The sequence below is a fragment of the Cinclus cinclus genome, chromosome 1 (genome assembly GCF_963662255.1).
Source record: "Cinclus cinclus chromosome 1, bCinCin1.1, whole genome shotgun sequence".
Classification (NCBI taxonomy): Eukaryota; Metazoa; Chordata; class Aves; order Passeriformes; family Cinclidae; genus Cinclus; species Cinclus cinclus.
Genome location: NC_085046.1, coordinates 5,971,624 through 5,997,862, shown reverse-complemented (window position 1 = coordinate 5,997,862; position 26,239 = coordinate 5,971,624). Strand labels below are relative to the sequence as shown.

At 41.8% G+C, this 26,239-nt stretch overlaps 1 protein-coding gene across 5 annotated transcripts in view; it reads left to right on the top strand.

The window, feature by feature from the left end:
- The window catches only part of PRKAG2 (protein kinase AMP-activated non-catalytic subunit gamma 2), a 156,529-nt gene that overhangs the window by 21,080 nt on the left and 109,210 nt on the right, over nucleotides 1-26,239 (top strand). For 3 of the 5 annotated variants that reach the window (XM_062506227.1, XM_062506197.1, XM_062506203.1), the window contains exon 1: nucleotides 3,237-3,734. In XM_062506227.1, the coding sequence (XP_062362211.1) occupies nucleotides 3,407-3,734 (328 nt within the window). In that variant the 5' untranslated portion in view covers nucleotides 3,237-3,406. Of the gene's footprint in view, nucleotides 1-3,236; nucleotides 3,772-26,239 lie in introns of those variants that run through there. The other 2 variants (XM_062506189.1, XM_062506212.1) reach the window with 2 other exon arrangements.

Sequence of the window (26,239 nt, the reverse complement as noted above, 5' to 3'; positions counted from 1 at the left end):
ACAAAGTGATTCACAGTGCTTACTAATGTGAGAAACCGGGGTATAATACTTTTATTTTGCTACTACAGCTCAGCTGGGGGACTAGTTTTTTAGTTTTTCTTTCCAAAGCACATGTGGGAGTTCTCAGCCCACCTGCCTATCATAACTTCAGGGAATGAGTCCAGAAAGCATGAAGAACAGGCTGATGAATGATCTAGCTGTGTAACCTGCCTCTAGCATCACTGCCAGAGTTGTCACACTAAGTCTGCATGGGCTGATAGAATTTATTCCACAGCAAAGATTCTTCTGCATTCCCAGCTGAAGCATGAAAATGAACATTGCCTTATGACTTTTGGATATGCTGTGGTAACTGTTGCTGCTGATTTTACTTGCAGAAGCACCTAATCATCTTTTAAAACTTGCAAACCATTAGCCACAAATGATTTTCTAAGCAAGCAATCCTGTTGTAATTCCCCAAGCAAAATCACAAGTATTTACCCACGGTGATGGTGGGTGTAACCTGTGTGTAATTAACAGGCTGGGGAAGAATTCAATGTAGTAATTTTCTTTAATTTGGTAGCATGCACATGTGTATTTAGCAGTGTGCCCCTGGTGCTCTGACAATTAATTAATTCATCTGCCTGGAACGGTGGACAAAAGGCAACTGGTTTTGATTGCAATAAATAAAAAACACCCTGCTGCTTCTGCTCAGAATTTGAGAACAATTTGCTTTTGTGTCTGGCTTGTGTGTACAAGGGAATACTGACCTTTTTGACAAATTGTTGTTTGACATTTTACATCTCTAAAATTGCTTTAGTGTGTAAGGACACTGCAGTCGTTTTGAAGTGTCTCCTGTCAGTGTGTCATTTTAACCAAACAAGCATGCAAAAAAGCTAACATGAAGCTTTAAGGGTAGTGCCAGAATGAGGTCCTTGGCTTTACAGATGTCATGGTTTGTCACTTTAGGAAAAAAATATAATGAACTTACCATCCTGGAAACACACCTGAACTACAGTAGCAGTGGCAGATTTGTATCATGATTAAAATAAGCTAGAAAATGTTCTTACTCCTCACTTCCAGGCACTAGATTTGACACAGACATATTTAAATTGCAATGCAGAAGGAGGTGCCATTGTGCTAGTTGGTTGTTTCTTGAACTGTTTAGTTGTGAAGAGAACAAGGCATAAGTAGTCTCAGGTGATTTAGAGATGATATTTTAGTAAAGTCAATGAGCTTTTATGAGAAAGCTATCACTTTGGGACTGTTTTACACATGACAAAAGTGCAATTTGTTTATTAATTTCCTATAGTGTGGTTATTATTCCAGGTCGCAGTTAAGGGACTATGCCCTATTTGTCTTGATAAATGCTCACTGGGATACAGTCTGAGTGCTGGAGGACTTAGAGTGGGAATAAAGGAGATGCAGTCCTCATGGCAGAATAGATTTGTAACTTGGAATGAGTTTTCAAGATTGCACATAGAATCTGTGACAGAGCTAGGAGGCAAACCTGAACCTCAGGCAAGTGCATTAAGCATGAAATACTGCTTTTTTCTTCTCTTGTGGAGATTGTCCAGAGTCTGTTGTTGCTTTTGGTAGTTACTGTTGCTTCAGTTAGGATTGATTGATCTTTTTCAAAAACTTTCCCATGAGGGCAACTGCTCCCTTAATTCATCTGTAAAGGGACAGGTATATGTTTGAGACATTTTTGCTCACAGGAATGCAGTTATAAAAAAAGTTGTTTTGTCTTTTGTCAGACATCTCTGTGCTGTGCAGAGGACAGCAGAGCAGTTCTAATTCGTTCTAATTCTAGTTCATCATCTAACCAGGGCTGTGCTGGCACATCTCTGTGCTCCTCTTAGTGATCCACACTATTTCTGTCCATCTCCCAGACAAGGTGCCACTTGCCCTTTAGGTTAGAAACCTTCATAAAAGGGAGATTTTAATCTCTGCAGCCTTTCTGCAGTTCCACACATCAGGACCTGCTTCAACTCAGCCCCATCTCAGGCTAAAAAATGAGCTGGTCCAAAGTACATGTTCAAGACACAGAAAGGAGTACAAGAAGGGGGACCCTGGGTTATGGAAGGAGCAGCTGTTTGGCCATTATGGTGCTTGTACATATTTCTGTGAGTGTTTTGGAGCCATGAATGAACATTATTTTGAAAAAGTAGTTATTTGCATGGGTTTTAAACTTTGCTGACAATTTTTAGTTGGGTTGATACACACAAGCCCTTCACTGACCCAAAGGAGAGCATATGTGCCTATGAGGTTTCCTTTCATCTAAATCATCCTAATGAAAGATGCTGTTTTTTCCTAAAATGACTCCCATGGCAGCAATGTCCCTACCTAACTGGACTACACACATCAGGAGGCATCTTCACTAGCAGGAATTGCTGCCTGCTCCATACCTCCTGGTTTATGTTGAGTAATTGGGCAGAGAGGAGCAGGCATGCAGGGGGCTGTGGGTACATCCACCTTGGCCTTGACTTAAGAATTCCCTGGTGACCTGAAACCCACTGCTGCCTTCTGCCAGGAACAGAGCCCTTCATTCATGAGAAATGCCCCCAGCTAAAACAGCAGCCCTATACCCAAAGAACTGCTCTGTGCTTCCAGAAGGAAATAAACTCTCTGTATAGCCCAGTCACGTGCAAACCCCAGAGAGATTTTGGGTCAGCTTCTGTTAATTGTATGGGGAGAATTTAATCTTAGTTCCTTTTTTGCTTGTTTGTTTTTCTGGGTTCTTTTCTCCCCCCCACTGGACGAGCCCGCACAGTGCAGAGCTATGCTGTGCACAGATATTTACACTGCTGGAATGGCAGCACAGGTCCCAAAAGGGATACAGTTGTTAGAAAGGTCATATCCTAGCTCAGGTAATTAGCAAGAGCGTCATCACTCTAAAATGGTTCCTCTATTTTTGGGATAGGAGTTGTAATCCCACAGTTGTGGCTGTGGCTGGCGTCGTGGAGGCCTGTCAGGCACTTGGGGACTTGTGTGCTGTGCTGAGTCACATCATGGGATGGAGATTTAAATACTCTGGATGGGTGCTTAAATCCATGGGGAAGACTTTGGGGCACTGTGTTTCCTTAATTGCCATCATTCACTGCCTTAAATAAATCCATTGCAAGTCATCTTTCATTTGTCCAAGGAAGGAAGAGGGATGCGTGACAAATAAAAGCAGTAGACAAATTCCTGCACTATATGTGTGATAATAAAATGTATGCACACCTTGAAATGTTTTTTGTGACATTCAGGGTGTCTTTAGGAGCAAGGGGCAGCATGAGGCCAGAGTGGTGGCACACACACACTTGCCTGTCAGTGGAGGCAGGTGCTGGGCAAGGTGAGCTCTGGCTAATCCACTACCCCACCAAACAGGTGTTGGCTCTGTTGAGACAAGTTCAGAGGTCCTGGAGGCCTGAACTGAACCGAATTAATGGAGATTTTTCTTTTTTTTTTTCTTTTCTTCTTCTCTCCTTCTCAGGTGGACGAAAGCTACTCAGCCGGCAGTCCTTCAAAAGGCCTTTTCTCCAAAGGGCTCCAGAACCGACCTTCCAGCCCCGTTTCTGCCCCTGTGAGATCCAAACACAGTCCTGGCTCACCCAAAACAGTGTTCCCCTTCCCCTACCAGGAGTCTCCCCCACGCTCCCCACGCCGAATGAGCTTCAGTGGGATCTTCAGGTCATCCTCCAAAGAGTCTTCCCCCAATTCTAACCCATCTACCTCTCCTGGGGGCATCAAGTTTTTCTCCAGATCAAGAAAAAGTAAGAAATTGCTCATGTTATTTCAGGAAGATACACAGTACCTCTGGGCTTGGCCCATTCTTTACCTGCGGTAGTGAAGTAAGTGCAGATGAGGCGTGTGCTAATTGTTCATTATCTCTTTCACTGACCGTGTGTTGTGGGTTTCTGACTTGCTGGCCATTAGGTGTGACCTCTGCAGGGCCATGGACACCTCAGGGGCACCTACACAGGGTTGAAGATGGAAATCACGCTCCTATGCTTTGCTTAGAAATCCTTTGTCCAGGTTAGTGGGAGTTTTCTGGGTGGTTTCACTGAGGCTGGTTGGATATCAGTGCCAGGACTTGAGAACAGCTGGATGTGTGGTGGAGGTGGGCACTGACACGATGTCACTCAGGAGTTACAGGTTCTGTAGACACCCCAAAGGGAATTTCAGCTGTGTTTTTTAATTGATATTTATTTGCCCTATTGTAGGAAGGGCAAGTGACCTTTTCTGGATGAAAATAGATTATATTTGCTTCCAGTCAAACAACCATTGAGGGGATATTTGAGCTCCTCTGAAAGAATATGAAAGGCATAGCAAATCTCCTTGGCTCAGAGCACTTACTATATACAGCTTTATACTGGGCAAAGATTTTAGCTCTTCAGTAGCACGTGTGCTCAGAAATGAGCAGGATTAAGAATGTGCTTCAATTTTAAAACTTCCTTACTGAATTTTCTTACTTTCTTGTTGACCAGTGCTGGTCAACAAACCAAACCTGGTCTGCATGAGTGTTTAGTGGCTGTGGGAAAAGAGCAGAGTTACAGGGGAAAGAGAGGAATAATATCTTGCTGGAATGTCAGACCACAGTGATTCTTCTGTCTGTAAACAGAAGAAATAATGAAAAATTGTTGGCAAGTCTTCTGTGACAATGTGGGTATAGAATTGTCCATGCATATACCTGTGTTGGGCTATGTGTTTGCTGCAATGTATTGATAGTTTTCAGTGATTTTTAAATAGTAGAGAAGAACCTTCTTGTTTATTCTTTATGAGAGTTTCTCTTAAAATCATTTGCTTTAATCAGAGCAAGTCATTTCATAATGACTTGTGCACAAGAACAAAGCAATACAAACCTATACAGGATTTTTCTCTTTGTTTATCAGATGTGCTGCTGAAGGTTAATTGAATTGGTGTCTTTTCCATTCCTTGCTTCTCTCTAAAACACCATCAGGAGATTGAAAGTAGAAGTCAGTGTTTCTGAAGGATTCAGAAAAGGCTCTAAACATCTAATCAAGGACATTTGTTCATTCCTGTTTGAAGTTTAAGTATGCTTTTTATGCTTCCCTCTTATTAAAACTTCAAAATAATTAAAATCCATTTAAGCTCTTCTTGCTAGTCCACATAGGTTTAAATATGGCCTTTAAATATTGGCAGTATTCTGCTGATGGAGCATGCAGAGAAGGGCTCTCTGCTGCATGAATAGCAGCAATTTAGACTGCAGAGCAAAGCCATCCTGGGACTTTGTAATCAACTTATCTAAGCAGCCAGAACTATTTAAGTCCTAGCTAGGTACAACAGAATATTAAATAAAGGATTCTTCCAAGCGTCAGCAAAATCCTTTTGATAAGGTCACTTCACTGCCTCAGGAGAAGGCTTGGAATAAGGCCATGCTATATCTGAGCCAACAGAGAATATCCATGACCCTGCTGCTCTGGGAGTCTTGCAGGAATTGCACTGGGCTTGGGTGCTCATGATCTTTTGTTCTTAAGGCAAGAGAGACAGCCTCTTGGAAAGGGTGTGCTGACTTTAATTGGTGTTTAAATTGATAACTCTTCTCTTTCCACAGCGTTTTGTGAAACAGAACATTTCTTATCATGCTTCCGCAGCATTTAGCTCTCTTACAGTGAGTCTAATGCAGACACCTACCCTTCACTAATATGTTAAAGTAGATTGTATTCAGAATGTGCTGAACAGGGGGCTGAAATGAATTACACTCTTAGAGTTTACTATATTCAACTAACTTTGATAGGATTTTATTTAGCAAAGCCCTTTCAGGACTTCCAGAAAAGTATGGGTTAGCATTTCCGCTGTATTATTATATTTTTACAAGCAATACTTCTGCATTCTGCTACTCAGCAAATAGAGTAACCCCGTGTACTACAGAGCAGTAAGTTAATTGGTTATGTGTTAGTCAAAACAAGGTCTCTGTGGCTTGAACAGCATTTCCTGAGAGACAAGACTTCTCAGACACTCCTCAGACCAGATACCTCAGACTTTTGCAGAGATGCTGTGCTGAAGAGCTCTGAGAAAAGCTAAACCAGCACGTGGCTTCACATTTCTAAAGATGCTTAAATGCTTCACTGCTCAAAATTGTCACAACCTATGTGATTGAAATCCCATTTTCTCAAACAGCTTGGGGATACCTGTGTTAAAAATGAATGGGACTCAGGTTGTTTCATCAGTTCTCAAAACTGTGAGTGCATTGAGATCAGCTGGACTTGCTGTGTTTACCTGCTTTTAGATCCCTGCTGGTGCTGGATTAATTGCATTAAAAGGAAAATTAACTCTGTGCTGGATTGCTCTCAGAGGATCACCAGCAGGTCAAGAGAAGACATTTTTCCCCTCTGCTTGGCACCACTGAGACACATCAGCAGTGCTGGGTCCAGCTGTGGGTTCCCCAGCACAAGTTGGGGACATAGTGGTCCAGCAAAGGGCCATTGCACTGGGGCTGCAGCACGTGGTGCAGGGGAGGAAGAAAAAGAAGGACAAGACCTTTGTGCTGTCTTCAGTTTCCTATTGCTTATGGCAAGACACTGCCAGGCCCTTCAGGGATGCCCAGGAAAAGTGCAGGAGTCAGCAAGGGAAATGCCTGGAACATTTAGGAAAAAATGTTCTTGGAGGGGCTGGTGTGGCAGCAGGGGTCCAGAGGGACTGTGAAATTGCTGACCTGGCAGATTTAATAAATCAACTGGACTAGGCTCTGAGCACCCCAGTTTAAACTTTCTTTGAGCAGGGATTAGGCCAGAGATCTGCTGATGTCCCTCCCAGCTGTGGCTCTTCAGGGAAACTCAGTACTGGAGTCTTCCCTTTGGGTTTATGGCAAATCTGTGTTTTATCCAGGCAATCAGCAATTAAAAAAAAAAATCAGATAAGTCAGATAAAAGTTCACAGGGACCTGGGGTTTGTTTCTGTCCTCCACTTTATCTGAAAGGAGTCTGTGCTGCACTCCTTTTCTGTCATCATGAGCAGTATGTGGGGAAAGTAGGTGCAGTCTTTGTTTTTAATAACATACCCAATCTTCCTTCCACTTCCTCCTCCCACACATTGTTCAAAACATAGACTAACCTGTTACTCTGCATATTCCTTGTTTTTCTTGGAAGCAACTTCTTCCTAGCTTGTTTACGTTTTAAAGACTATGTGTGGTATTTGCAGCCCTTGTTTTCCCATGTAGTTGCTCTTTTCCCAGCTAAGTTATTTTGCCTTTTGAATATACACAGTTTAGGAAGAGCTAGGGTAGGACAATGTTAAAACAGATAGTCATTTGCAGATGTGAAACTTGAAATATATTCCACTTCAGGCTGGGAGTTTAAAGGTTTTACTCATCTTCAATATTTTATCATTGGTTTTGGCAATATCCAAGAACTCATCTTATCTTTGTGCCTCTTCTCTTTGGTTACCCCAGTTCAGTATCTGGTCATTATCCCAGACCTCTGATCTGACAAAAGATTTGTCTTGGAAGAAAAAATACCTTCCCACAACATGTACTTGGCTGCCAGCCACTTCAGGTAGTTCATAAGTACTGCTTTGAAACAGTAAACTGCTGGCTGGGGCTTCACATTCAGCATCCCATCTTTGCAAAAAATCCACCTCAGGCCCCTCTGGGAGAGGCTCTGCAGTGACCTTTTTGGGTAAGGTGTGTGCTTGGCCACTGGTGCAGCCCCTTCACTTTGAGAAGTTCACTGCAGAAAAATCCAAGACAGCTCCTTGTGTGCTGGGTTTCTCTATAAGTGCTCTGAAATTTAATTATCAAATTTATTTATTTATTCATTTCTTTTTTTTTGTCTGAGAATTTCTTTGCAGCATCACTGTTAGACTGACAGCAGAGAACTGAATATAGATTGGGGGTGAATTAAGCCTGGCTTTGAGGTGGTGTAGAGGACTTTCTAGTGCTGTTCCCTATACCTTGATGCTGGGTAAATGCCTCCGCTCAGTGCTGCCCACCTTACACCTCCCAGAGCCAGGTGGAGATTTCTGCAAGTGGAGATTGGCTGCAGCACCTGGACCCAGAGCTGGCTTCTGCTTGCAACAATCCAGCACTCTGTGTGTATATCGAAGGACAGGAAAGGTGATTGTGATTTATGGGGATGCATTGGAAAATGTTGGACCTGGCCGTCCAAAGCAGAGAATAAAAGATGGAGATCATCCTGGTTTGGCTGGGATAGAGGTAATTTTCCTTCTAGTGGATGGTACAGTGCTGTGGTTTGGATTCAGTGTGAGCATAATATTGATAACTGCACTGCATTTGTGTGGCCAGGTTTTGATAATGGAGGGACTACAGGAGTGGCTCCTGGGAGAAGCTGCTGGAAGCTTCCCCCATGTCCAACACAGCCAATGCCAGATGGCTCCAGGAAGGACCCACTGCTGGACAAGGCTGAACCCCTAAGCAGCAGTGGTAGCACCTCTGGAATAACATTTAAGTACGGGAAAATATCCTGCACAATTGAGCATATACAGCTCAGTACCACCAGCAGCAGTGTGGGCACATGAGCAATCATGGAACATTAAAATAATTACATTTTAATTGGATATAAGTGCATTAGTATGATCTGTAGCTTGCATTAGGCTTCTACAGAGCTGACACTGATTTCACAGATTTTCTTCAGGAACAACAGGAGGAAAAGGATGAGTGAAGAGGTGCAAGTTGAAGTTTGAGGTGCTGTGAAAAGTGATTTCAAAATTGGCATTGTAGAACTGCTTCCCAGTTTGTTTTAGGCTGGCTCAAAACTACCTGAACTGCTCTCATGAGGCACCTGTTGGCACCTGCTGCTCCAAGACATTGTTGAGTCCTGGCTGCAGTGGGAAGGCACTTTCCCTGTGTGTCACTTTTGTGAGAGGTGTAACGCCAAGAGAAAGCAGTGACACATCTCAGTAAAGCAAACTGAGTTATCCAAGGTAAACACGGGAGGATGACCTGCACTGGGAAGAAACACAATGCAGATGACACTTTTCTTGAGTGAGCTCTCCCTGCACAGCCAAAACATGTACAAATAAATGAGAACAGCTTTATTTCACCGAGTGAAAATCAGGGAGCTACCCCTGCAGTTAGGCTAAAATCAAGTATCCTGAATACTTTTTAGAAGTTAAAATGTACCTTTTGTGATAGGTCTGAGTGCCTCATTTGAAGGATATCAGAGCATTTTCCAGTGCTGCTTCCCCTTCTGAAACAATTGGTTCAAGTAACAGCAATACTCATGACACTTTAATGATGCTGTCAGTTTTGCCAGCAAAGGAAATCAATTAAAAGGTTTCCATTGACTTAAAGCTTTGGGTTGTGGTACATGGGATCAAAAGTTAAATTTAGCTCAGAATTAAAAGTTGCTTATGGAATATTGAATTGAAAATTGTGCAGCTTTGATGCGGGTGGTCAGATTTGAATCATGGTGGATTTTCGCTGGACTTTAGAAAGGAAATGTTTTTCAATTTAAAGTTTTAATGTTCTGCTTCCTCTTAATACTTTTTCCCCTTCTGAAATTCAGTACTATTAACTGTGGTGCCTAAAGTAATCCAAAAGGAGGACTCCTGGTGCTACCATAATAATGGTAGCATTGGTCCAGATGGTCCAGATGGTATTTTTTTTTTCAAGAAACTGTGAGAAGCAAGGCAAAATGGTTGTCATTTACCTTATTCATTCTAATAATTAATTTTCTTGTAGAACATTTTGTGGTTAGACGATGCCCTCTGTGAGAAAAGCCTATGACGATACTAATTTTTGCCCATAGATGGAGCAAGTAGCTCTCATTTGCAGTAGCCCAGGGAAGAAATTGGGAGAACCCTGCCACGCTGCTGCCAGACTGTGCTCTGATGCCTTGAAGGCTTTTGGATTATGGCTGCTCTCTGCTAAAATTTCTTTTCAAGCATTAGACTGATGGTCATTCCCTCCCAAGATTTCACTCCTCATTTGTGGTATTTAGGCGACAGCTTGCAGAGAAGGGAGTTTAGCCCAGGACAGGCTGTTGTGGAGGCTTGGCTGCTGGGCAGACATTTCAGCTTCCCTTTCCTCAAGCTATTTCCCACCATTACTCTTCAGGAATGCTTCCCTGCAGGATAGCACCATGCAATGGGATGTCCTTCCTCATGCCAACTGCTGCAATCTACATTTGGATTTTTCTTTGCTAAATCAATACATTCTTCCCATGGTCTTGGAGCCTTCCAACCTTTGGACCACAACTGCAGAGACCCATCAATTCCAGCCTACACCAGGACTCTCAACAGTTCCATTTCCAGTTCTCCCCCCGTGTTGAATGGGCAGGCAGGTGGGATGCAGAGGAAAAGGGCAGGAGGCAGCTTTGATTTGTGGCTGTGACTACAGGACAAGGGGAGTAAGCTGGGGAAGGGCAGGGCTGCTCAGTCCAGGTCCTCCTTGGGAGGACAGTGTAGACTCTTACAGTCATCCCATAAAAACTGGAAAAGGAGAAAAGCTATTTGTCTTGCTTTATTCTCCAGTACTGGTGTGTAAGGACATCTCAACATCCTTTTTCAAGCTTGGTTTGCCCTCAGAGGCAGACAAGGGGACCAACACTGTTCATTTTGGTCTCATCTACACTAGCAAAATGACTTTTTTCAGACAAAATGTGTCAGCACTGCTGCAGCTAAGCTGGTGCTGCACACATGGCCAAAGACCAGACACGTTCAGCATCATTTCTCCTGCCAGTTACTGATGTCTGCTGTCAGCAGCAGATGATTTGTCTGTTTAAAACGTGCCTATGGTGATTGTTAGTTTATTTGGGGACATCTTTCTATGTGCTTCCCTTTTCACCTTAGTTTCCCATGGTCAGTGTTGTCTGTGTGGGGGGAGTACATCCAATATGCTTTTATATTTCTCCCTTCTCTGGCTAGACAAGAAGGATTTTTCAGACTGTCTTCAAATTCCTAATGATTTATATACAATCTCAAAAAAAAAAAAAAAAAAAAAAAGGAATTTTTTCAATCCCTGACTTTCATCTGTAGGGTATGGGACAGACCTGCAACCAGATTCATTCCCATTTTCGATCTCTTTCCTGTGGTTTCAGATGTGGAACATAATACAAATAATCAAACTTTTATTTCTTGTGATATATGGACAAGACCTTAGTTTTATATTTACTCTATTAGAGACTGCTGCTGGCATGAAGGGGAAATAGAAACTGCAGTTTGAGCATCTCCTGCTCTTCTTTGTGTCTTTTGATAAAAGTTGTCTGAAGAGCATTTCTGATGTGCAGGTGATTTTCCACACAGGCAGCAATGTAAGCAATAGTAAAGCTGAAGAGAGTACTTTGCTGTCTTAAGCTGTCTAATTACAGGAAATACTTTTGAAATAAATTGTGGGGGGAATTTTTGTGGTTGAGGACTGTTTATATTTAACTATCTGTATTTTATAAATCTGAGAATATATGTAGGAACAGACTTTCAGTTATATTTATGTGTCCATTTTGATCAATTATTTCAGAATTTGGTCTCTAAGCAAGTATTTGTTTATAAGTGCTGGAGAAATCCTATTTGTATTAGTAGGTTTGTTCACACATTTAAAAGTACATAGTTTTTCCTGATTCTAAGTGAATGCTTGTCCTAATTCCACTGAAAAAGCATTGTGCATCCAAGATTTTTTTTCTATGTGATTGGAGTCTGGACTTAAGGTATCAGATCCAAGTTTTACAGATATCATGGGTTTTCAGCTTCTTGGATAACATGCTTGGAAAATGCCTCAAAAATGGGCTGAATAAACACAATAAATGTTGACTCAATCAGTTTTCTGATCTGAAAAAATATGTAATGAAAGAACCTGATCACAAGGCAGAAAAATGCATGGATTGAGGAGTACAGTGTATGTAGTAGAATGGGTAAAATACAGTTAAATCCCAGGCTCAGGCCAGCTCTTATGAAGCCTTTCTTGGGTCAGTATGAGTTATGACTGAGCTTGGTCTGATTTTAAAAATAAAACAAACCCATAAAAATGATGGTAAATCACTGTGCATTGTGAGAGTCAGTAGGGCAAGGAGCTGATCACTATCATGTCTCAATTTATGGGCTTTGTGGAAATGAGCATTTGCTTTTTTCAGCCTTTGGGGCTGTGAAAACATCTTGAAGGGGAGCCCTGCTGATAACCAGTGATTTGACTGAGAGGATTTTATAGACTTCACACAGACTCTGCTACTTGCCTGCAAGTTTTTCTAGATTTGTTTCCTGCTTTCACATGTACATTTTCCCATTGACCATAAAGCCAACTGAAGGTAACATTCCCTTTTGTATGGGAAGTAACCGTGAGCAAGCACTGCAGTGTCACAGCTGAGCTGGTATAAACCATCACATGAGCTTCCAGCAGCTGCTTTAGCACCTCCTCACTTCCAGCAATCACTGGCACAGTCACAAACTGGGCAAGAAGAACCTGGATCATCTGTTTGGATTTACTCAGGGGCTGGAACACCTTCAAGTTGTGTAGTGATCATCTGACAGTGGAGTTGTCATTAGCCCATTTGATCTGTACAGCAAATTTAGAAGCAGGTTGGTTGTTACTGGGAGAAGGAAATGTGGAAGAGAAGAGTAAAAAGTAGAAAGCTCTGCATGGTGCCAGGTTTAGGATTTTTTCCCCATTGCCATAGTAAGTCAAATAAATATCAGTCTGAATTAGGAGATCTAGGAAGAAGGCTTTTATCCTTGCAGTTTGACAGAGGTGAAACTGCTGTGGAAATGGTGTAATTCCAACCTATGTCACTGATCTAATTCCTGTCCTTCTGAATCTGTGTAGTGCAGCTGAATCCTTCCATGCTGCTTTCTCTTTGACCAAAGTGAGCTCATGTTTCCTTTGTCAAAGCCAAGGAGAACAGTGATGCTCCTTTTTAAAATTAATTTAGGATTTTCTAGCCCAGTGAGTTAATTGATTTGAGGTTTATTGTGTATAGAATAATAAACACATCAGCTGCAGAAGGCTAGAAGTCATGTTCTTAGTTTAAAATGACAGGCAGTTTTCTACTCATGTCAGAAAGCAGGGCTTGGGTCTAATTTTCGGACAGCGATCTTTCCATCTGAATCTTCCAATAAATATGTTTGATAATCCATCAAAACTTCTGACAAGCTTCCCTGGCACAGTGTGGGACATACTGAATGAAGGACAGCACTGTGCAAAGGACCCAATTCAGGCTTATAAAAGCATTTTGTTGCTCACAGGCACTCATGTGCATGTTAGCCAGAGATCCATGCTCCCCAAATTTTGCACCATTTTGTGAATTGCCCTCTCTGTGCTGTGCCAGTGTTGTATGAAATGGTTTGTGCTGCTAAGTGGGTGTGTGTGGATGCTCCACAAAAAATGTGCAGAGGGTAGGGCAGGGAGGTGAGGATTCGTGGGGGTACAGTGTGAAGCTGGAGTAAGTAAAAAATATTGTAGTGAATGTGATTTTGAGAATAATGCCCTAAATAGAAAACTTTCTGAAGGGAAGATTTTAGTCAGTAGAGTCATCTCTGATCATCCATCTCTGGCAATAATCTGTAATTGGTGCTCTCACACAGTACTTCACCTTTGGTCTGCTTGGCTACTAGAATTTGTTATCCAGAAGAACAGCTAAACCAGTGCACCTACAGAGCACTGCTGAAGGATCCAAATGGCAGAAATTAACTGATTTATGACAGTCCTAATACCAGCTGTGGTGACTGCTAAATGGCAAACCTAAAGCCAGCAGAGAGCTTACAAAGGTCCCAATGCCTGGGATCTCTAAGATGTATCAGTAGACTCAGCCAGTGTCCCACCAGGGTAGGCTAGTTCTAGAAAGGGCACCAAGTGCTAATGAAATCCAAGTTTTCTTATTTTAGTTTTAAAACAAAACAAAACAAAAGGTTGTGGACTCTTTGGTTTTGATTTGTAGTTGTTTTGGATTTTTTTCTATATAAACTTTCTGTTATGCCCTTCTCTTTTGCAGTTCGCAGTATTTGAAGATTCTTCTGTATCTTAAAAAAAATTCTTGTCTTAGATGATGAAAATATTAATGTGTGTACTTGATATGTGAAACAAGTACTCAGAGCCTTTGATAATCAACCATCAAAGCACCTCAGTTCTTTAGTTAAATTATTTTGAAGCTTGCCTCAGGTTTCCTGTAAGCACACTTTATTAGTTGGCAATTGTGGTGGGTTTCTTTGTAGTTTGTTTCTTGCAGCATCTCCTGCTGTTTACGGCTCTCTGAGCCCCAGATGTGAGTGAGTGCAGGGTTGGGAGCCCTGCGTGGGCAGTGACCCTGGACTGGGGTGACAGGAGTGTGGGAGCAGCTGTGCCAGGCAGTGCCAGCCCAGACTGCACCTCCCTGGCAGCTCCTGCAGCACTGTGACACGTAGGTGCCCTCCTGTGGGCATCCCACTGCTTCTCCTTCTTGTGTGGAGAGACTGGGACTGCCTTGCCTGCCTGGAAATGCTTTGGCTTGGGTTTTGAGCTAAAAATCTTTGACTATGCTTGCTGCTGTTTTGTTTTGTTGCTTTTTATTTAATTTTTTTTTTTAACTTCTAAACCAATTAAAACATCAGGGACTAAAAGCATCCCTCTCTCCAAACTGCAATTTCAGCAGTTGTTCAGGAAATCAACTTCTCCTCCCCTCATCCCAGGAGAGTTTTACATTGCCCTCAGATCAGGATATGACACTCCATATCAAGGTAGACATTTAATTGTGTTGATAAACGTATGGACCATAATGCAGATAATTTTTGGCTGAGGAACACATGTGGAGGTAAGCCATTAATCAAATATTCTTCAACAAACACCATTATTTCAGAGTACAGAGCATTTCATTTCAGGGTCACTGTGAATGTATCTGCTTCATTGCCTGCCTGAGCTGGGCAGAAGGTCTGGTGTCAGATTTGTTTGCTTAACCTCAGTATAAGGTTTCCATAGCTCTTCATTTTCACAGTCTTTCCATGAAGCTGTTTAATGGTGAGAGAGCAGCACTTGGCAACCTGAGCTGTAGCTCCAACAGGATGATGCTGTTTGCAGTAAAGCCTTTGCTTCAATTCCTCTTTCACAGTGACATGCCCCAGAGCACTGATCATCTAGAGGCCAAAACTGGCTTTAATTAATGTAAAATAGAGGTGCACATATAAACTCCACAAAAGTCAAGATTTTCTGGGGGGAAGGTGAAAGAATTTCATGTGAGCTGATGCTTAATACAGGAGCAAGAGTAGCTACAGGTGGCAAATAGTGCCCAAGTGATTTATTCTGTGTTTAGCATCTATATTAGTGCAGCCTCCTTTGTGTGTGGTAGAGAAGAGGTGAGTTTGGTATGTTCAGTGCACCTTGAAGGATTTCTGAAAGACAAGAAGCACCAGTGGCAGCTGAAACAAGTAGCCAGCTAATAGAAATGGGCTTTTGGCAAAGGAGTCCTCAGCAAGGCAGCACCAGCCTAAACTTGTTCAGGAGAGTGAACCTCAAAAATGAATGAGTGGTTAGCTGAGCTTTTTCATCTTTTAGAAGAAAGTATTGCCTCTTGCACCAAAGATGGTTAAAATGTGTTTCTACCTCCATGAAGATCAAATTTTGCTCTGTTATGTGCATTTAAATACATTGGATTTACTGCATCTGACTTTTTCACAGCGACACAAGGGAAGATTTGATCATTGGGTTCTGAACCCAGAAGAACAATTTCCAGACTTGGGTGCCTGAAATTAATAGTAAATTCTTGCTGAGACATCTAAGTCAATTGATCTGGAGAAAAAAGCAAAGGTCTCCTAAAAAAAAAATAAACAAAAAAACCCCAAAACCAATAAACCAAACCAATCAAAACCAAACCAAAAAACCCATAAATATTTTGGCTAATTTCAGCAATATTTGCTCATCTTCCCTGTGAAGGTGATGAACAATAAGCAATAATTTCCTACATGGGGATATAAGTGTTGGGTTTTGTCCTTAAAAGCCAGAGGAAAGCCCTTGCTTCTAATGCAACCAAAGGAATAAACAGTAAGTAGTGAGGAGTGTTGCTGATCTGACATCTTGAATATTTGCTGGTGTTCACAGAAATCATTCAAATAAATGGTGGGGATTAGTGCAAACCCATTTGTACAGCTGTCTGGATTTTGTTGGATCAGAAGCCCAGTCTGCAGAAAAATAGGTGGATTATCAGCAAATTCTTACCAGTGGCAAGGGAAGACAGGTAGGGAGAGATGTTCTAATTTAGAAAAAATGGTCAAAGCAACAGCTCTGGAGTGACAGATTTGGGCTTTGTTACAGATGTTAAGAACATTTTTATTTTTCCCTGTTTGTTGTAAAAACAAAGACAAAAAAAAGCTGAGATTTAGCATTTTTCTTAACTTCATTGATGTATATAATAAATAGCAATGCCTTTGGGATTCTTTTGAGATGGGCTACATTCCCTTGAAGTTTGTTTAAACAGAGAGGACTTATGCTCTGTATTTTCCAGGCCATTGGAGTGAAGAATATGTAAAAATTACTAGAATATGAAAATGCAAATAAGATTAGCATGTCACATTTCTGTGTGTTATATGGAACATCTCCCTGTAGCAATAGTCACACATATCCATGCTGGCAGATAAATTCTGAAAGATAAGGCTCTCCTGATTTTTGGGTGTTGTGGGGGGTGTGTGGAGCTTCTTGTGCAAGGGAGATGTCCTCGGGGGGTTCTGCCCCATGCTGATGTGTTGTTTTTTCATTTAACCACAGAGTTTAGGGTTGATGAAGAGAGTTGAAATCTCAGGGGTTTTTTTTAAGGGAGAAAGCCCCACCAGACTCTCAAGGATGGTGATTACCTTGGGATCATCCCTAGCCTCAGAGTGATGCTGGAGGAGCATGTGGCTTTTCCAGAAGGTGACATTTGGGGTAAGGCTCCTCATTATGTGTGGCTGTGCTGGTGGCTGGAGAAGCTGTGAGTGGCAGCAGTCCCCTCAGGGACCCAGGAGAGGTTGTGCAGCACTCAGGAAGCCACAAGTTAGAGAAGAGGGGATTGAAAACCCTTTGGAAACTGACCTTAGGTCAAGTCTTGTTCCAACCCCAGTTTCTTGGCATGGGTTTTGTTCTTAAAGACACGTCACTGCAATTAAATGGCATTAAAGTCAACCCAGCTGCTGCTGTGGGCTGGCCAGAAGTCATGCTGCTGTTAAAGTGACCCATCATTTTGGGATGAGCTTTGAGGCAGAGTGTCTGGAGCTTTGTTTGGAGCAGCTGGAAGCCACAGTGGCTATCACAGGAAGACCCTACAGTCCCTCTGTTTGGAAAGCTGGGGTATGGAGACAGTGAACATTGTCAGTGGAGGTGCTTACAAAGCAGAATGTGTAAAAAATTTGTGCTGCAGAATGGGGAACTTATATCCAGTGCATGCAGCTGTTTTCCTGAAGAGCCAAGTTACAAGCTCAGGAAGGGGGAATGCCAACAGAGCGTGGACCTACAGGAGTGGTACCAGGGCTTTAGCCATGTTTGTCTCTGGTTGAGCTGAGAAAGACAAGAGAGGATCCAGCTGCCCTGGGCTGGGCAGGGAGTCTCACCTGTACTTGGAAAAGAGAACTGGAGAGCATGATTATCAGGACTCACACCATCATCTTCACTCCTTTATTGCATTTTTTTTTTTATTTAAGAAGAGGTGTGCAGTGGGAGAAGGCTTTTCTTGTGCACAAGCGTGTGTTCAGTGGGAGCATCCTGGCACTGCCTCCATGCACTGAGTCTTGCATCTTCAAATACATCCAAGTGCTCTGATGGTTCCAGCAACATCAGACTTAGGGAAGGCAACAGCAAAAGGCATCACTACAAAACGAGCCTGCTGAGTCATCTCCACCTTTCTTTCCTCTGCCTATCATTTTGTCCATTCCAGTTTTAAAGCTGAGAAGAAGAGATGTGTTTTTCAGGGCTTGTTTCTGCTTCTAGGTTTCCATCTGTTTTTTGTCAATGTCAAGATTTTCTGAGTAATTTTTTTGCCAGCACTTAAATTTTAGGATTTGGAATGCTACAACTGGAAAGTGTCTTCTCCTCTCCACAGAGTTGTTGAAGTTGACAGTGCCCAAAATCTCACATCTGCTACCACTGTAATGAGGGGGAAAACAGGATTACATTGAATAGATGAACTTCATGTGTTCACACGGCTTTGTGCTTGGTATCAGCTGGGAAGAGTTATGAGATTGTGGTACCTGTTCTTGTTGCATTCAAGCTTTATTTATCCTTTTGAGATGATGCAGTAATGATGTTTAGTGTTAAAATATATGGATTTTTTTTGATGAAGAACTGGAAGAGGAAGGAGAGTATGCCCTTTGCTCCAGTATGGCTAAACTGAGTCATTCCCCAGTGCTCAAGGGCTCTGCAGGAATGGGGACCTGATGGTTGGGGTGGCATTGTTGAAAGACCTGCTTGCTTATTCAAATCCTGTGACATTATTAGATAAATTAAACAAGTGACACTAAATAAATTATCTGAACAGCACATAATTTCCTTTGGAAAATAACCCCGCAGGGTGCTGAAATCTGCTGTGGTGCACTGGGATAACTGTTCATCGTTCCTCACTTGGGAACCGTGTCAGGGACCAGACTGGAAAAATTGTCTGCAGTGGATGTTTTTTAATTCTCTGTCATCTAGCTGCCAGGAAGAGAAGTTTAGTGCTGTATTTTGTATATGCACTTTAGTCCTGTTTCTGTTTCTGCATGAAGGTCTCTAAAGTCCTTCCAAATTCCTTACCATAAAGGATAATAAAACACTACAGTACTTCATTTAATGGCATCCAGAACTCTTTTCTTCAAACACTAAAGAACAAATCAGATTGGGAACAGAGCAGTAATAAAGGGAAAGACCAGGGAAAATTCACTTTCCTTTGGAGTAGCTGGATTTTTGCCATCAGTGAAAACCTGGAATCCATCCACTGTAACAAAAAATTACCAGGTACTTAATAGTGCTCTTTTTTTCCCAAGACTCCATGGATACCCACCAGCAGTGATTTACTGTAAGCACTCCATGAGAAGCAATGTTAAATCCTGCTGCCTTCTGCTTTGGAGGTCACAGAGAGACAACTGAGCAAATCTCAGCAGTGGCAAATGCAAGGCATGGAATACTGTCACTGGGAAAGAAGGAGCCAAGTCTTAATCACATAAACAGATTCTCATGTACTTTTGACATGCTATTTAATAAAGTGTTTATATAACTGAAAAGATTAACCTGGAAGAAAAGAAAAGGACTAGAAAAAATATTTTTACGGCTTCTTATTTATGGCTTTACTATGATTGAGGAATTAGTTTGCTTTTTACAAAGCCAAGAAGTGGGGGAGGAGAGAGATGGAGGGATCTGAATAGGGAGAGATATTTGCACGGATCTCAAAATATTAAAGAAAACCTAAAATCCCAAGGAGTTACTTCTGTCAAATGCAGACATGCAGGCAAATCCAAGGCTGGAGCAGGACTCAGTATCCAGGCAACGTCAACATTTTTTGTAAGCTACTGCCAGTGCCGCTGACAGCTTTTGCCACTTTATGGTCACATTAAAAAAAGAAAACGCCTGACATCACTGAAATTCTTAGAAATTACTTTCTTGTCCATCCAGCAGATGCAAGGCTCAGCAGCACACAGCACATTCGTACCTTGCAAAAATTCTGAGGGAAAAATCTTGCGATGAGGTCATGGCTAGGAACTTGTGTTTAACTCTAAACCTGGCCCTTTGTTTCTCCAAAGTTTCTTATCCTCAGCCTTGGACACAGATACTTGCTGTGCATTGGGGAAGGAATCATGTGCAATTGAGCCGTTTATAAGCAACTTCTGCCACTTCACTGGCTTCAGGATTAGAGGAGCCCTTTACTGTGCTGAGGAAGCCTCCAGCTCTTCTTTCCTCATTCTTTTTGCATGGTGCAAAAGCCAAGGAGGTAAATGAGGTTAAGGACTTAATATGATAATAAAGTTAATATAGGAGGGGAAGAAGCCCTTGATTTGCAGTCTTAAAGGGATAAGGTGGGACTGGTGTGCACAGAGTAGTGCAGCCTGGTGGGCTCAGTGCTGTCAAGTAAGGACACTGGTTTGCCATGTCCTTAGAGAAATGCAAGTGGTTTTGTGCTGGTATTGTTAACACAGTGGAACATTTCTTAGAGCTGAGCAGTTAAAACTGTTGAAGAGCCAGCTTCACTCTTCACTGTGGACCAGCACAGGGAGCACTGAGCACTCCCCAGGCATGGCTGCATGTTTTGTGCCCTTTTAGCAGAAAGCAAAACCGTCTGTCACCTTGGAAAGTGCCTGGTGGTGGCAACTAAGGAAAGGTTGTGGAGACACATGGAACTTCCCTGTCATGAAGGGGGGTACCACAAAACCCAGTAAAATCTTGCTGCTGACATGAAGATGCATAGCTCACTGCTGGCTAAGTAGCTAAGCACATTAGGATGAGATGCACAGGGAGCTGCTAAGCTGCAGAAAGTCCTTTGGGCTCTGCTGGTGCCCCACACGTTCCCTCCCATGCCTGTGATGTGGCAGGTTTGTGCAGGCAGGGAGGGCAAAGACTGGAACAGGAGCATCACCCGCTGCTTCCAGTTTCCCCAGAGCTTTGTTGATGACCCTGAGTGAACCTTCTCCATGTTTTGGTGAAGTTTCATGGATTAATATAATTTAAGGGTGTGAATTTTGTACCAGGTGACTGTAAATAGGGAGGACTAAAGGGTGCAGGGGGAATTTGAAGGACTGATTTAGGTTGGTGGTGTTGAGGGCTCTGATTCAATGATCAACAGGACCTTCCTAGTCAGTGCTGTGCTTGGCCCAGGAGCTCATGTCCCATCTTTTAATGCATGCAGGAAAAATCCACTCAGAAATTAATTTAAAGACATCTTGAGACGCTTAGTTTTGCTGGCAATGAGCCTGGGTTTTGCTACTGAGGCCAGTGAAAGTTTGGTCTCTTGGGTTGAGTGTAGGTGCTTTCCACCCTCACTTACCCCTCTCTGAGCAATTTCTGAAGGCACAGGAATTTTGCAGTTTGCCTTTGAACACATAGGCTTCTAATGGATATGGGCAGCAAATAAACAGGGAGGAAAGCCAAAAACCTGTGGTCACTGTGAAAATCTACTTCATCTGCTGTGGGTCTTTATTTTCTTCAAGATTTTTAATTAACTTTCTGGTTAATAGGAGAAGAAAATAGTTCAGTCTAAGCATGAGACTCTTGCAGTGAAGTAACATCTGAAAACAGATTTTCATCTGAAGCTCTCACAGAAATTATGTGGGTTTTCCCTGGTTGTGCAGTTGCCTGATAGCAGAGTTCAGAATAAAACCAAAGTCTCTTAATGCCATATTCAGTCCCCTTTCAGTGTTTCTTCCTCCCCTCCTCTGCCCTGAAAGTATTTTATTATGACTAGAAACAACCTACCTGGTTTAACAGAATATGTGGCTTGGAGCAGTAATTTCTGTTTGTGTCTGTTAGCACAGAGGTTTTAATATTTTTTGCTCCAGTGATGTGCTTGCAAATAAGCTGAGCGTCAGATTTGCCAGGCTTTATTGCCAGCTGCCAGGTGATGATGGAGTGTTTTTTTGCAACAAATATGTAATAATAACAAAAGTGTTCAGTCTGGAACATGGGTAGGTTTTTATAGGCTGTTTTAAGCAACCTTGACTCTGAGAGCCAGAATTGCACCAGGTGGGAGAAAGTTCCTAGTCCTGTGTTAGAAATGTGCTCCTGAGAGAAGAGGCACCTGAGTGAGGGACTACAAATGCAGGAGGCTTTTGAGTCAGACCAAGAAATTCAAGAGTCTCTGCTGCTGGATATATCCAGAGCTCTGTGACCATAACACTGAGTTTCTGTTCTGTTTCTTGATGTGAAATTTAAGGATTAGTGACATGAGAGCTACTGGGTAGAGTGCTTTCTACTTTAAGCAATGAAGCCACTGCATAAACCTTGACAAGATCCAGGGACCTGATGGCTCTCTACAGCAAATTCTGGTCATCTGTGGTACTATTTTAGATTATTTTCAAATTACTTGGCAAGGTACAAATAGTATTGTGATTGACCCAATGTATTGCTAAGCTAAGTCACCACTGAAAGAGATTCCATGATTCCAGAACTCTCTTAGTTTGAGGCTTAATGTGTTTTGAGGAAGTGAACAGGGAAAGATGCTGGCTGCAAATTAAATGTCAGCTAGGATGTGCCTGAGCACTGGTCCTCTGATTCATAAGGGGATCCTAAAACACCAAGGAAGCATTGTGTAAGGAGTGACAGTGATGTTGCCCCTTTCCCACTCTGTCTCTGGCTTTCAAGCTGATCCCCAAGGACACAGCTGACAGCCTTTTCAGTCTCTTCCTTTATCATTAGCTTTTGTGAAAAGTCTCAAGCTATTTTTCCTCCTGCCAGGTATTGTGTGTGCACACTGGCAGGGTTGGCTTTTCCAGGAATATTCTCTTGCTGCCTTGTAGCTCCCAGGTTTCCAGCCCTTCTGTCATCTCGAGGCATAAAGGCTCAAAGCTTTCTCTAGTTTGTGTCTTGCATTGGTCCCAGCTAACCCACTGAGATTTTTCACACAATCCTAAAAATAGCAACTCTGATCTTTACAGTGCTTGGTGTTTTCATTCATACAATGAATGAACAGGGAACTTTTCACCACCCAAGCTGTTCCACACCATCCTTTCAATCACAGAATTGTGGCTTCCACAGTCAGAGCAGCTTTTTAGCTGGGTCCTGTGGATCCTTTTTTCCAAGTCATCTGTCTGCCACTTACACAAATTGGTAGAATCATCAATAAATCGGAAATACTTGGGTGATTTCTAGATCATTGGCGAGAGTAAAACCACCCAGTTTTCCCTTCTTTCTCTTTGTCTCTTTTTTTGTCCCTTCTAAACCTTTGGAGATTATTAAAGTGCCTCTGTACCATCTCAAAAAGCTGCAGGGTCTTTCTTTCTCACAGTGCTTTCATCTCTCTTTTAAAAGTCAGTAAAATTTTTTTTTTTTTGCTATCAAAATTGCTCAGTGTGATCTGGGCGCAAAAAATGTAAAGAAAAAAAAATAAAACAAACAACAACAAAACCTGGGAAAAGGTACCAGAAAGATTTTCTCTTCCAGGTCTCATGTGTGTGTCATAATGTATATTTTCTCCTCTATATTCCCATCTCTTCTGGAATATTTGGAAAACTAATCCTAGTAAACTTCCTCTCTCTCTCTCTCTCTCTCTCTCCCTCTCCATATATATATAAGATGGTGGTGGTTCCTGCGATGTTTATCTTGAGAAGTTAACAGAGCTGGTTTGCCAGTGTTATCATGACATTAAAACATGCAAAGAACTTGGCTTTATTCCCTTACTTACAACTAATGATGCTTCTGAATCATAAATTTATTGGAAAAGCAAAGGTAGAAAATGAAGACAGATCTTGAGGAGTTTTTTGTGGATTGATTTTCTGTGAGTTTTTTATTTTATTTTGGGGTTGGTTTTTTTCTGTTTGGGGTTTTGTTTGTTTGGGGTTTTTTGCAGGGGTGGGTTTTGGGGTTTTTTGTTTGGGTTGCTTTTGGTTGGTTTTGGTTTTTTGTGGGGTTCTTTGGGGGATGTTTTTGGGGTTTTTTTGGTGCAGGTTTGCTTTTTTTTTTTTTTAATTCCTTGTATTGTTTTTTAAAAACCTGAAGATCTACTGTATTTTGCTAAGGATAGTTTGAACAGATGAAGGGATTTGTTGCAATTCAAAAAGACTGTGCAGGGGGGTGGATTTCAGTGCAGTCCCTGTCTGCATACAGAAGATTCCTCCCTTTCTATTATATTCCCCTTGCTGAAGTAATCCCACTTGCATGAAGAACGCAGCGTTGGGTGATCTTGTAGGAATTTTCCCTCTTGGCACCACTCCTATGTTTAGTTCATCAGGATGGAGTCCTGTGTGATGTCCTTGGCCATTGATGTAACTAGACTGGCAGTGGCTGTATAATTAGTTGAAGTCCTTCCCATGGATACCCTGGCTTGTCCTTGGGATTTTGTTAGCTTTGAGCTTGAGTTCAGTGGGCAGTTCAGCTCAGTGCTACAAGATCCTGCTTTCACTGCCAAAATAACATTTATGTAAACACCTATAGGTGACCTCAATGTGGGTTTCAGGTTCTTCTGAACCATCACAGCACCAAAGAGCAGGAGAAGCACACAAATGCTCCTTTGCCCTTGAGACTCACAGGGAATGTTTTATTCCTCTGGAAGTTGCTGCTCCCTTGCAGCTGAACTATGAGGTCCATTTTTAATCAGTGAGGAATGGGAGAGTCATCAGTGAAACTGCTGGAGCCAGAATGGAAAAGGCTTCTCAAGCATTAGCTGAGCATTTAGCTTTTCAAGGTGTGGTTCAATTTTCTCTTCAGTCAGCATTTCTGTGTTGTCTCACAGGTCTCATAGGATGTTGCTGGCCACTGTCTCTGATTTTATGTATGTAATACATATAGAAAGCATATATGTCTCTATTTCACCCACTGTGGCATAGCAATGTGTCATTTTGGGGTGACTGGTTGTGCATGGGGTTTTTGGGGCCATTTTGAGGTGACTGGTTGACACACAAAGACAGCTGAGCACTGGTGCCAACTGTTGATAATTCCGTGAATTTTTCTCTTCTCTCCAGATAAATATCTGAAAACAGGATCAGGCCTGTATTTCTGTAGAGCTGTGATGCTCTGATTTTTTATTCTCTTATGTTTCATGGGATTTCAGTATTGGGATAGTTGTATGAATTTTACTTTTCAGGTGCTGGCCTTCCCTAACAGCACTTTTTTGGAGCAATCTCTGTCTTAATTCATTTGCTGACATTCCCTTTGTGATCCATTCAGTGCTGGTCTTAAGACTTTAATTTAAACTGAAGGGGGTATTTTGTTCAGCCCTACAATGCCATTTTTAACTTTAACGTCATTTAATCTGTTCCAATTCTGCATGAGAAGTGAAGAAGCAGTAAAGAAAGGAGGACAAGAAGAGAACAAAAAGGAGATTTGTGATGTTCCAGTGAATGCTATCTCCTTTCTGAAGGTTTTGTGGATCAATATATTTGAAAGACTTGATAGGAGCAAGAAGAAAGAATTAAGAAGACATGAGAAAAGCCCAAGTGGAAAATGCTTCTAAGGAACTTATTATCTCTACTGTTTTGGGTTTATGGGTTGCTCGTTTTTTGTGTGTGTTGTTGGGAATTTTTTGGTTGTTTTTCCTTGTTTGTTTGTTTGGGGAGGTTTTTTGCTGTTATTGAGGTTTTTTTTGTTTTTTATTTTGCTTTTTCTTATTTTGTTTGGTTTGGTTTGTTTTTTTTAAGTTACTGCTGAGCTGTTTTTCTTTAGCTGAGGACTTACTAAATTTTAGAAGTGGTGTTGTCACCAGACATCTTGTACTTCCTGGATTGAATACTGTTTTCATATTTTGAGCACAGCCAGATTGTGATGCATTTAAAAACAGCTCCATTTTTCACAATAAGATCTGAAATTGTTGAAGAAGTGAGTGCTGGAAACATATGCACCAAGTTTATTAGAAGGATGTGGGGAAATGATAAAATTATCATTTGGATGGGATCATAGTCATCAGTCCCAGCTTATTGCTCTTCTGGGATAGATGCTCTGGGTCTGAAATAGTGTTTTTCTTACTAGAAATCACCAACATGCCAACACTACCATCGCTGTTACTCCTATTCCTGCTGGGTTGTGTTACAAGCTCAACATCATAAAGAGGCCAGGAGGTAATTTATAAGTAATTTACCAAGAGTTCTGGGGAATATAGTGTGCAACTTAGGGGACTGCTAGAAAGAAATGAAATTAAACTTCTAGATTTTTCTGACAGATTTTTCAGAGATCGAAAGCTTTCTTAACGTATAGTGAGAGCAGCATGAAGTAGTACTAAAAAAGGGGGGTGATAACTCCTTACAGGGAAACACTTGGTTATGATTATAGCAAGTAATTGAGCCCAGCTTGGAGTCATAAACTTGCAGTTCTTTTATGGAGTGTGAGCTGGGCTTGGACCAGATGGAGAAAGTGGTAGTTTGTGTTTCTCTTTGGAAACATGGGCTATATGTTCTGTTGAACCAGCCTGCAAATGGTGTTAAGGCTAAACAGGCTTTTTGTTACTGTGCATTGCATCACCTGGACTCAAGAGGCTTTTTTTTCTCTTTTACATATTTATTTGCATGTTATTTTGAAATAATTTCCACATTTTATATTTAAATGAAATATGGTTGTAGTTAAGATCAGTCTGGTGCTGTAAGATGTGCAAGCATGTGCCAGCACCACTGACAGCATTAGAAAATGTTCAATTTTGCCAACATCATTATGTAGAGGTTTAAAAACGAAAATCAGGAAAAAAAAAATCCAAGTTAGGGAAACTTTTAAGACAACATGGCAGAGAAAGGCAAGCATGATTCACGCTTTACCTTTCTGAACATGGATCTGAAC